Here is a 13,303-nt window from a genome sequence, read left to right on the forward strand (position 1 = left end):
AGGATCTGTAATTTTTATGTACCAAACAGAAATCCGAATTTAAGTATGTTAGACTGGTTAGGCTGGTTAGGAAATGTGCTTCTCTAGAGGAAGAAGGTTTTTAAAAAAATTTTTTTAGTATCTGCACAATTAATTGCAAGCATGCCTCTTTCATTTTAAATGTAAGTCAAAGTGTCTTGTATTTATACCAGCGACTGGGATGGCTTTGTACAGATTCAAGAGGCATCATACCTATGGACTCTAACATATATCTCTGATCTTTGACATGTATCTCTGATCTTTGACATATATTGAATTTCCCTTATCAAGGCTGTAATATCTCTGAAGGACCCCAGCAAATTAGTCAGGAATGGTTTTTCCTGCCAACAACTGAGGCTGTTCTCTGTAATTAAACTGCTTTCCCAAGTGTTCCCTGAAGAGGGTTTCTAAGATTTTTCACTGTTAGTCTCTAATTGATAGCTCTTTAGTTTGTTTTTCACTCTATAATGAAAGAGGGGTACTTGCTTTACCAGTTTCTTTTGTTTACTCCCTAACTTAATATCTAACCACAACATAACTTAAAGCAGAATGTGTGACCAGTGGGTCAATTAAAGAAGTACCACTTTTTAAATAATCTACACAGTTTCTTAAAGGTAGATCTGCTCACCGAGACGTTAGGTTTTGCTTTCCTGATAAAAGGCACAGATGTGGCTATCACTACTGCTTTCTCTTCTATCCCCACTTTTTTCCTTGAATGTGGTAGTGATGCCTGTAGCTGTAGCAGTCATCTTATAACCTTGAGGCTATGAGCCCTTGATGCTATTCAGCTGTGGGCAGTCATCCTTATGAATTTGATTTCAAAAAGATAAACTATCATTTGTTTCAGGTTTTATTAGCTAAAAGCATTCCTAATTAACATATGATAGTCATTGACTACTCTCAGTGAGATAGAGGAGGACAGAGATTTCCACGAGGAAAGGGTTTCTCAACCTCAGCATTATTGACATTTAGTATTGGGTAAGTTTTTATTGTGGAGGTTGTCCTCTGCATTGTAGGGTTTTAGCAACATCCCTTGCCTCCTGTATTCCTTAGATGACAACAGTAACCTTACATACCTTTCATAGTTCAACTGATGAATTATCAGGTTTTGTTTGCTTGGAAATGTCTTTATTTGTCCTTCATTTCTGAGAGGCAGTTTTCTTTCAGCACTTTGAATGTATCATCCCACTCTTTTCTGGCCTGCAAGGTTTCTGCTGAGAAATCTGCTCATTGACTCATAGGGGTTCCTTTATATGTGAGGAATTATTTTTCTCTTGCTGCTTTTAAAATTCTTTGTCTTTGATTTAGATAATTTGGTTATAATGCATCTTGGAAAGGATTATTTTGGATTAAAATTTTGGGTGTGGTTTACCTATTCGCTTTATGAACTTAGAAATCCAGATCTCTTCCCAGATTTAGAAATTTCTTAACCCTAAGGGGGGGTAATCAGAAGGGCGAATGAAACATGAGAGACTATGGACTACGAGAAACAAACTGAGGGCTACAGAGGGGAGGGGGGTGGGGGAATGGGATAGACCGGTGATGGGTAGTAAGGAGGGCACATATTGCATGGTGCACTGGGTGTTATACACAACTAATGAATCATCGAGCCTTACATCGAAAACCGGGGATGTACTGTATGGTGACTAACATAATATAATAAAAAATCATTATTAAAATAAAAAAAAAAGACATATGGACCCCTATGTTTATTGCATAATTTACAATAGCCAAATTATGCAAGCAGCCCTCGTGTCCAATGATAGATGAATGGATAAAGACGACGTATACATATAATACGGAATATTACTCAGCCATAAAAAGGAATGAAGTCTTGCCATTTGCAAGATGAACAGATCTAGAGACTATAATGCTAAGTGAAATAAGTCAGTCAGAGAAAGACAAATACAATATGATTTAACAAACATGTGGAATTTAAGAAACAAAACAAAGAAAAATAAATACAAACCAAAAAACAGACTTAACTATAGAGAACAAACTGATGGTCACCAGACGGGAGGTGGGTGGGGGATGGGTGAAATACGGGAAGGAGATTAAGAGTACACTTATCACTATGAGCACTAATGTACAGAATTGTTGAATCACTATATTGTACATGTGAAACTAATGTAACACTGTATGTTAATTATAATGGAATTAATATTTTAAAAATGGTTAAAATGTTTATTTTATCACAAAGTTGTTCTCAATAAAAAAATATTTTAGAATTCCTGGTGTTTTGGCTTTCAGAAGTGTAAATAAGGGATCCTGGTCAAATTAGATTGTTGGTTTATATCATTATGTGTTCTTAGCAAGAATCTGCAAACTTACCAATCAGCAAAAATCTATTTAAACTTACAAAATGTAAAAATCGTTGGTGTAAATGAAACAGTACTATTTCTTTGATTGAGGAATGATCCTCCTGGCTGATGAAGGCCATTTTGTTTGACTAATACTTGGGCAGGAGCCAGAAAGCCCCAACCATCGCCTCTGGCCCTGCAGATTCAAGCTGATGTGAGCATGACCCAACTCCGAAGCTGGTTCACCCTCAATCCCCAGTGGGCTTCACGGTTTTCACTGGAAGTCAAAGGTCTAAATTAGCTCAAGCTCAACTAGAAAGATGTAAGAGGAAATGATTAATACTGTCTCTAATAAATTGCTTTTTTTTCTGAACTTAGTGTTGATCTTAATGCAAACAGTTCCATCTCTCTTGATGTTTAGCAATTAATAGTTATTAGAAGATGCAAATACATGCAAATCTTAAGAGTGTTCACATAAAACAACTTAGAAATTGCCATTTGAAAGTCTACAGGCGGGGCAGTCGCAGGCCTCACAGGCAGCAGACTAAGTAGGTATGCTTTATAAGTAGTCCAAGTGCTAGTGAACAGCAATTTCTGAACTTCAACTTTATGTTAAGAAACACACAATACCAGTACTATGTCATGGACACTGGGACATGGCCACGGTTAATTCGCTTGCTAAATTTGTTTAGAAAGCTGTTTGGCTGTTTGAGTAAAATGAGAAATCACTATATTTCCATGGAAGTGAACTCAAGAGTCATTGTTACTCAAAAAGTGAAAATGCGGAAGGAGGCTCATTTACATCAAGAAATTCTTACGAGAGTAAAGTCATCCGTACGTGTTGTTTCGCAAATTTTGTTTCACAAAATTTAATCATGTGGTACAGTTTCTGGATGAGCTAGATGAAATGACCGCCAGAAAGGAATAATCATTGCGTTAGAACGCAAAAACGTTCTAACATTTCTTTTCTTGAATGTGCTCAAGTGTATTTTGTTTCCATTTTTGAGGCCAATGGACTGAAGGTGGAGGAGAAAGCCAAGACTTCTTTCAGGGGGGATGGAGTGGGACAAAGTACTTCCAAACGTCCCTCTGCCCACTCTGCCTTCTTCCTCCTGTTTCATCCTTTCTCCTGCCCTTTCTGTCCCTGTTCCTTTACTCTTTTCCCCACATTCTAAGCAAATGCTTAGAGGACCAACGGAAAGGTATTGGCTAGTGAAGGGGAAGCTGGATCAGAAGACTGCTTACATTCCAATTACTTTTAATCCTCTCCTCATACCCTACATGTCTTAATTCCCCTCCTTGTGCTGGGTCTCCTACCTCACACTGGCCTCTCTCCTACCTCTGTGTATCCTAGAGGGGCCACTTCTGAGAAAACCACGGACAGGGCTACTCTGAGAACCTCTCCCCATTCTGAGCTCAGCAAAGGTGCTTCTGAACTCAACAGCCCCCTTCCCTGCCTCAGGGTGAGGGTGCACCAAGGCTGGGCGGAGGGCAGAAGAGCCTCTTGGAGGTTTCCCCGGCATGGCCCTGTCCACACGGACTGGGGAACATTGGCTGGATCTGGGGTTGTTACCAACACTTCAACTAGGCTTTCATTCACCCTGTTTTTCCATTGAGAGCTGGAATGGATGCCAACATTTCTTTGGATTGACGGTACATAGTGGACTTCTGTTATAGTGTTGTCAAAAGCGTGACAGGCAAAGGCGCCACTGATGGGAGTGGAGGGGAGGACACTACATGGGCAAAAATTTTTATTTCAATAGCATTTTAATGAGTAAAAAAAATATTAACAACGTATTAAAACCATGATTTCATGGATATTATTGCTTATAGTGAGGAAAAGTTAAAAAAAAAAAGAGAGCTATATTAAAATCAACTTAAAGTAAAATACTAAGAAAATAAGAATATTGGTAGTGAGGAGTCATTGTAAAAATCAAGAAGGTGGCAAGAATATGGCTGCCATCTGAGAAATGGCACAAATTCTCAAGGCTCCCTTGGGCTCAAACAGCAGCATGGTCTTTAAGATCTTTTAAAAAGCACGGTCTGTTACTCCCACGGAAGGAGAGGCTCTTGTCTCTCTGGTCATCCATCCACAAGTGCATGCCAATCTCTCTGACAAACTCTACGCCCAGACACTATAGGCCGCATCTGTGAGGTGCAGACATGCTTCCTGTCTACCGTGTACCACCTGTGTCTGCTCTGACCTTGGCAAGGGCAGGTGTGTGGGAATCTTTTGACACTGACACAAAATGCAGGGCGTCCCTGACCGTCTTCCTGACTCTGGGGGCCAGGAGTTGGCCATGCAATCAACATAAACCCTGGTTACCTGGATGCTCATTCTGCACTGGCTTCGAGAGCCCCAAGTCAGGGACTCGTATCAAAGAGAGAAGTACCCCAGGGTAAATATGGCTTCTGCTCGGATACCCACTCTAAAATTTAATCATGTGGTACAGTTTCTGGATGAGCTAGATGAAATGACCGCCAGAAAGGAATAATCATTGCTGGTTGATGCTCCCCAACATTCAGCCAGTTCATGGTCAATAACCCCACCTAGTACGTTAACTCTCCGTTATCTAGTATATGATTTGCTCTCAGTTTACTTGAAATATACACCAAGAAGTTTCATGATTCAAGGTCAAACATTTTTGCTGCTTTACTAACATGTTTTGCTCTTCTGGATGCTGACTTGCTCTTATCTGCCTGAAACCCTTTCTTCTGGATAAAGTTATACTGGCTCATCTCTGTGGCAAAGAACTTAAGGGCCTCAGCTGTCTCCTTGTCAATGCACTGAAGCGGGCCCTAAATTTTACAACTTGCACTGTTGACCCCTGTGCCTGGTATTCAGATATGCATCTAAACCAAGATCCTGGGCTTCCGTAAGAAAACAACAATCCAATCTCCAGATTGGCTCACTTTTTGTATTTAATAGATATTTAACGAAGCTGGCCTCTGGGTACATATAAGAATACAATATCCGGCTCACTTTCCTATTGCCTAATTTTTACGAAAGGTTTGGTTGACAACAACATTTTTTAAGGAGGATGACCTGAAGAATAGGTACTACTCTTCTCTCAGTCGTCTGGAAGCTACCTCAGGCCAGCAGAGAGCTCTCAGCATCGCCAGACAATTTGGCCTTTGGAAGAACCTCTGTGGCCACGTTGCCATCAGCCTGTATCAAGGGGCTTCGTGAAAAAGAACCTGATGAGTAATAGCTTGCTCCATGCCTTTTGAGGACTTTTGATCTCGTGTCAGAGTCCTCGCTAGGAAGATTCTCAGGAAATTTCTCTCTCATCTCAGCACTTTTCACCTTGTGGACAGCACGACTCACGGTACTTACAGAGTGCTTAGAGTAAGTTATGGCACATCAGCACTCAATAAATATTAGTTATTATTACAATATACTGAGGATCTGTACCAGGGAATACAGAGCCATTTACATACATCTTTTAAAATTATTACAATAGGCTTATCATCTCATTTTCACAGATAAAGATTTTCGGCTTGAGTTTCAAGTGGAGATGTAAACAGAGACATTAAGATGAAGTCACAGTGGTATTCATAGACTAAGCACATGGAGGGGGGGCTCTGTTCATTTGCTGCAGGGGGCCCCAGACCCTGCTCTTGGCTCCTGCAGCCAGCGCTGATCCCACTAATATGGGCTACTACTTTAAAGCTATTTTTTTGGTCTTGTTTTTCCTGTCAATTATTTCCTGTTTATTTTCAGAGTCTGGGAGCGGTCTCATTTAGGGTCACCAACTTGTCCAGAATTTCCCAGTTTTATAACTCAAAGACCCATTTCCCAGGATACCACTCAGTGGTTTTCTCATTGTGTTCTTGATCTTTGTAGAAGGACCATAGCTAGTACATGCAGATACCTTCATGCAAATGAGGAGGAAGGGGTATCCATTTATTCTTAACACACTTATGATCTTCTTTCAATGTATTTATGTAAACTGCCTTAAATCCTTTCTAGAATAAGGTGGGGTACAGAGAAACATATAAATACAGAGCTTCACATTGTGTTTGACATTCTGAGGGTTATGGGTATTAATATGTATATTACCTTTATATCCTTGTTCTGTCTCCCTGAGATCAATTTTGGTTATTGGTTTGAAATCAGTATCCCATAATCGAATACACCCATCTCGTCCACCAGTGGCAAAGCCTTCTTCACAAGCATACATGCTAAAGATGCCAGCCTGTTGAGTAAGGCAGACAATACTGCAATGATTCTAAATAGTCATTATAGTTGGATCTTGACAATAAAAGAAAAGGCAAAAACAAAACAAAAAAATATTTAAATACGTTGTTCTCTACTGAAATTCTGACAATAGACCAAGCAGCCATTTATAATACCCTTCATTTTGGGTAGATCAAAAATTAATTATAATTACCACCAAAGCAAATTAGTTCAAATGCTCCTTTACCATTAACTAAACTGACAGCAATTTGAAAAAAAAAAATTCACTAATTCCTTGGTTAAAGTAGATATGAAGATCAAACTCCTTTATGTGACTACTGATCCTTATAAAGAAAAGGCAACAATGGAGGTGTTTCATATAAATTGCCACTCAAAATAATCAAGCAAAGATATGCTGGCTAGGAACATAAACACTTTCACTGGTAAGCAGGTGCCTGAAATGCACGCAATGAGCTAAAGAAGGCACCGCCTAAGCCTAACTGAAGACAAACTACATTTGTGTTAGTTTGTTAAGGATTATATGAAGATGCTTTTTTTTTTTACCATGGGCAATAGTTTCATAACTTAAAGATAATTTTCCACAGGAAAATATCTTACCTGGTCTATTGAAAAGTGCTACAAGGATATACTGTTGACATAAGAGCTAGTGTGAAATTAGGTTACTAAGGCAGCTGCTTTCATGCATGAGGACGACTACTGACCTCTGAATTGTTTTAAGAGCTGTTTCATAATTAGTGGAGCCAAGAAAATTGGTTCAACGTACAAGAAAATGAAAGATCTAAAATTTCACAGCTCTTTTGCTAAGACGCACTTCAACTTTTCTTTATATTAAGAGTAACGGGACCAACGTGGAGGCAATAAGCTACAGGTTTGGTGAGTTTCTAAAAATTTCTTACCCAGTTTCCATTTACTACAATAGGTTTCAGCTTTCACATCTCCCCATTCTTCTGAGCATTTCCATTTTATCATCTATAGATACTGCAATGTAACCATTATCATATATGTCAAAAGAGAGCAGAATGGTCAGAAGTTTGTTCTTGTTCTTACAAGCAGACCATCAAAAGCGACAAGTTTATCAATGGTTACTGTTTGCATTTTCAGAGCTTGTGATTTGGACATGGAGGTGCTGCTTGCTCATTCAGAGTGAGGAAAAATCACCCTTACTAACCAATGTAAAAACAATAGTTGTCTACACTCTTGCTATTCGATGCACGGGCCCCAGGCCAGCAGCAATGGCATCATCCCAGACTTACTGAGTCAGAATCTGCATTTTAACATGATCCCCAGGAGATTCACAGAAACCTTAATGTTTGAGAAGTACTGATCTATAAGATGAAAAGAATGATAAAATAGTTCTATTCTTCCAGATGTTGGTGAATAACACTACTCAACCAATCAATAATTGAGGTGAAGGCTAAGTTATTAAGCTTTTGAAACATTTCTTTTAGGCAAACAAAAATAATTGGGGAAATCTAGAGTCTGCGGATTTTAAAGCAACAGGAAAAAACATATTTGTGATGTCAAGTTATTTAATAAATAATCACCCAATATCCACACCCACATACTTACACTGTGTGCTCCTTGAATGGTGCGGACCAAATTGAGCCCTTTCCAGACATAGATGTCTCCATTTAAAGCACCAGAATAGGTGATGTCTTCTTTGGCACATGCAAGGCAAAGGATGGTCTGAAGATCCCCCGTTTTGCCAAATATCCCTCTTTTTGCAGTCAGGGCATTTCCACAGAGTGTCCAAAACTGGAAAGTGATTGAATGAATAGATCCAAAAATAACGTAGTCATTCTGAAGCCCCACATTATTGGTATTTGCTTCTATTTCAGTACATGGTGCGTCATCTGCGAGCGCTGACCTGGGCACACGTCATTTCACTTGTCCTACTGCAACCAACAGGACTGTGAACCCATTTAGCCAACTACTAGCAGCGTAAGAAAAACTTTTAATGGTATTTTTTAAATCCCAAAGTTCTAAAATTCCCAAACTTTACTAATTGCTTAATGGTGATTACATACAAAAGGTCAATGTTCTCAGAGTTGGAATAAAGTGGACGAATCATCAGGTCTTTAATTTTTAGTCAAATTACAGAGGCAGGATAGGTTCACGGTAGAGAAGTTTAGAAATACAGAGAAGTATGAAAAGGAAAACTGAAATATCTACAATGTCCTGCTAATGTGTTGATGTATCTTCTAGACATTTTTTCTGCAGGATGTGTGTGTATTTAGAAATAATGCTTTTCTAACTAAAAAATGTGATGTCTTCACTGTAGAAATGTTGCTCAAAAAGTTTCCTAAAGAGGACTTATCTTTCCATATAGCCAAATAACTGATTAAGCTTTTCAGTTTTCATTGCATAATTTATCATGTGGCAGAATCATTAAGCATAAAGCTTAAGCTACTTTGTAGGAAGCAATAGCAAGACTTCCACGGTTATACAGAAATTGAGTATTTTGCTTTGACATGGTTTTTAAATGTATGAACTGGTACGATTGTCCTGCTGTGTATATAGCCCCTCAGTTTATAAAGGCTCTTTACATTTATTTGGTCTCCATAATACCCCTGAGAACAGGCTAAAGCAGCTATTCCTATCATCCCCTATTTGGAAGTGAGGGCAAAGGGGCCAACGTGGTTTGCTGAAGGTAAGAGTTCAACGGGTGTCTTACATGAGAAAATACTGAAATCCTGATCTTTGCCTTGAGAACTTTAAATCTAATGGAGACACATAAAAAGCAAGAGACAATTTCAAGGCAGCGTATTCAGACTACACACAAATGGCAAGAAAATTCAAAAACAGAGAACCGTGTTGAATTACTTGGAATGAGCCAGGCTAGGACTCGGATCAGTGGGGAGGAAGAAGTTACATCGGGGATCAGGAAGGCAGGAGTAGGCAAACCCAGGTGACAAAAAAAAAAAAAGTGTGAGGAAAAAATCAGTGACAAGTCAAATATTTTGTGCCTGTAGGAGAGGAAAAAGGGCGGCCCTCTTAGAGTAGTTAAGTATTGAGGGAAGCAGTTCTGGGATGGTTGTACCACCCGGGGGTCTGGGACTCTGGTGGCCGTGGAGGAGGTGGCCCTTAGGGAGGACGAGAGGCAGGTGTGCAACCACTTGGGACATTACAGGATTCTTCTCTCATTAAGGAGGCAAGTACCGACTCTGGTGATTGGTTTCTTTGGGCACTTACTACTTCTATGAAAAGTACACGCGGAAAGAACAAAAAGATCTGGGGAAAAGATGGTCAGGTCTAAGCTTTGGGAAAACATTTAACATTCAAGCATTAACTTGGAACCTGAACAAACTACTAGATGTAAACACTTGCTGGTAGTACGAACATGCCAAAAACCCGAGAAGGTAGACATTTCCTTTTCTCACCATGTCTCCCACACATGAAGATTAAAAGGAGAGTAATAATTTTGTAATCAATATCCCTAAAGAAGAGTAATTATTTTGTAGTTATTATTTAACTTAGAATGTGCACCTCTGAGCTACTGAAATATTTTTTTAAAATTTTTTAACTTAAATTTTAGGTAGTTAACATACATATTGGTTTCATGAGTAAAACGCAGTGATTCATCACTTACGTACAACACCTACATTACTGAAATATTTCCAATGGACAACCACAAAGCAAAGAGAGACCATCAGCCTCAGACACAAACGTTTTCTGATTAAATCCTCTAGGAGGAGGGAACAATGCCAACATGAAACATTCCAAATAATCAAATGACTCTCTAAAAAGGCACATATAATGCCAGGATAGTAAGAGATTTTTTGTAGAAGTGGCAAATCTCTGATTCTCTCTTCTTGAGAAGCACTTCCTACTGGGAAAACAGGGACAATTTAGGGTAGCAACACATCAGTAAATCCACATCCACTGAACAGACATTGTTTATCTTCCCCAGTCTCCGTTCCCAGGTTGTAATGCTAATTTTGTTAGAGCCGGCAGGTAGTCTGCAGTTACCTGACTCTAGGTAATGTCCAATGTCCCTTCTGTGTATGACTAGGGACTGGAGAAGGATCAACAATACCCACTGACGTGGTAGGCTCCTTTGCTCTGAAACCAAGCAAGCATGACGACGCTCAGCTGCTACTGTTCTCAAGCACTCACTCCAGGTAATTGAAATTTGCCTGTCTGCCAAACACTGGGAATTTGCAAAAACAGAAAGGATTTCACCGTAGCTACACAATTTCACATAAAATATATTCTTGGAGTGCATCAAAGATTGTTGCATTCAACTTGTGACTGGAATCATCCATTTGCTGTTAGGGAGGTCTGGGGGAGAAAGGTGGAGATCCTGGAACTGGTTGTAGAAAATACAGATAGTGAAAATATTTGTTGAAGGCTGCTAAAACTTGTTGTGGATTTCTTTCTAAACAAAATTAATAAAGATGGCTGGATGGGCATTTGCAGATTATTCCATTTGAGGTAAAAATACTTATTTTTGTTTCAAAAAAGATGCCAGGGGGCACTTGGGTGGCTCAGTTGTTTAAGTGTTTACCTTTGGCTCAGGTCATGATGCTGGGGTCCTGGGATCAAGCCCCTCATTGGGCTCCCTGCTCAGCTGAGAGTCTGCTTCTCCCTCTCCCACTGCCCTTCCCTCTGCTTGTGCACTCTCTCTCTCAAAATCTTTTTTTTTTTTTAAAAAGGAAAAGGAAAAGATGCCTGTCTACTAAAACATAATTAACAAATTTAATGGGATAAACAGCTCTGTTTTCAAATGAAGTTCCAGGGTTTTATGTGCCTGTTTTAAAACTGATTAAAAGAGTTAACCAAGGATGGAAAGAAATAGGGAAGAAGCTGGAGAAATCATCAATTAAGCAGCTAATCTGTTATTTTTCATAATCTGTTCTTGAGGGGTAAAGTCAGGCCAAGATAGATCACTGAAGAAATAATTTCCAAGTGGAAAGAGTTCTTCCAGAGACTGGATTTAAATCTTATCTGTGCCACCGTATTTGTGATTCCAGGAGAAGGGGAAAAAATTAACATTATTGTGCCCTTACTGGCACAATAAACACACACTGTTTAATACAACTCTTAATAAATTCAGAAGGTAGTAATCCACAACCCTCTGGGTTTTTGTTTTGTTTTTTTGAGAGAAATTCAGCCTCAGGGAGATTAAATAGCTTTCCCAGAGTCAAGTAGAAGGAGAGAATGATGAGGATTCAAAGTCAAATAACCTCCTAGGTCTTGGCTTCCTCACTGTAGGATATGCAGGCTGGATGATGGCTCTGGGGTCAGAGTCCCTGACTTCCAGAGAGCCACCGGAGCCTAATGGAAACCAGGCTTATCATGATCTCACATAATTCTTTGATTATGGGTAAGAAAACAATTCAATGCCTTTGCAATTTGTTAGAGTGATGAGAAACTCATGTTGGCAGATACAGATATCATTGATTAATAAAAATTGTAAAGGGAATTATTATTTAATAGCTAGTTATTTTCTGGCCAAAATTTTTCAAATCACTGGTTTCCTAGGAAAATTAGAAAAGAGGGTCTTCAGTGATGAAATGTTGATCATCTTTGAACATATGTTGGCCAAGGACCTTTCTGCTCCCTAGTCCTAAGATTCTATGGGTGACCAAAGCCTCCCCATTAACTCCTGACTGATGCAACCCCTCCCCTCCTTTGGGTTCTGCTGCCTTCCAAGCTCTCCCCCACCAAACCCACCTACCCACCAAGGCTGGGCTCAAATACCATCCCCCTCCTGTAACACTTAACATTCCCCTAAAGAGCTGGGATCTCTCCTTTATTACTAGAGAATTTTGGTTTTGCCTCTCTTATAGACTGTTCTGTTTTAATGTTTCAATTGCTATACATCAAGTAAATTGAAAATAGGGTTAGTTTTCAGTCCTTCACATGGTATGCAACTAATGTTTATCAAATTTAAAGCGTCTTCCAGGTGGACTACATAAAACAATGACAGACCCTCCAACTGCTGCTGAAGGAAAAAGTGCCTGTATCTGAGCAAACATACCCTCAGGCTTTTGCACAAGGATAACAGAATGTTAATGAAGCCCTAAAGTATTGGTAGGACACTTGATACCTTTGAATAATAGAACCTATAGATTTATCTTTTTGTCTTGTTTTTTCATTACTTGTTTCCTATTTTGGAAATATAGGTTATTGTAAGATAATTTTAAAAATAGGGGCACCTGGGTGGCACAGCGGTTAAGCGTCTGCCTTCAGCTCAGGGCGTGATCCCGGCGTTATGGGATCAAGCCCCACATCAGGCTCTTCCGCTATGAGCCTGCTTCTTCCTCTCCCACTCCCCTTGTGTTCCCTCTCTCACTGGCTGTCTCTAACTCTGTCAAATAAATAAATAAAATCTTTAAAAAAAATTTTTTTTAAACAAAGAATGTAATTAACTCATGCACCTAGCATTAACTGTTTAACATTTTGGGATCTCTTTCCAATTTATTTCCTACACGAAAACATACATTACTTCTAAAGTAAAAAGAAAAAAAATCAAAACAAATTTACCTCACCCAGTAGACTGTAAATAAATCTTGCATATTTCCTAATAACATTAAATAATCATCTAAACCATGACTTGTAATGATTGCACAGTATTTCTTCCAATGGATATACCGTATTTTATTTAACCACCTGGGGGAAGTTAGGTGGCTTCAGGTCTTCTTTTGTCTGGTTTTATTTGCTTTTGGTAAGTTATTCTCAACCATGAACCCATCCTTGGTTCATATTTCTAACGATTTCCTTGAAATAAATTCCAATATATGAAATTACTGCTGTGCTTTCTTTGGCAGCACACACACTA

General features: G+C 39.2%; 1 protein-coding gene across 3 annotated transcripts in view; it reads right to left on the bottom strand.

The window, feature by feature from the left end:
- Positions 1 to 13,303, bottom strand: part of EML6 (EMAP like 6) — a 280,912-nt gene that overhangs the window by 150,949 nt on the left and 116,660 nt on the right. For all 3 annotated transcript variants that reach the window (XM_008700449.2, XM_040623471.1, XM_040623472.1), the window contains exons 5-6: positions 8,089 to 8,274; positions 6,382 to 6,517 (exon numbers count right to left, since the gene is read on the bottom strand). In XM_008700449.2, the coding sequence (XP_008698671.2) occupies positions 6,382 to 6,517; positions 8,089 to 8,274 (322 nt within the window). The remainder of the gene's footprint in view (positions 1 to 6,381; positions 6,518 to 8,088; positions 8,275 to 13,303) is intronic.

Source organism: Ursus maritimus, unplaced genomic scaffold (assembly GCF_017311325.1).
Source record: "Ursus maritimus isolate PB19 unplaced genomic scaffold, ASM1731132v1 scaffold_6, whole genome shotgun sequence".
Classification (NCBI taxonomy): Eukaryota; Metazoa; Chordata; class Mammalia; order Carnivora; family Ursidae; genus Ursus; species Ursus maritimus.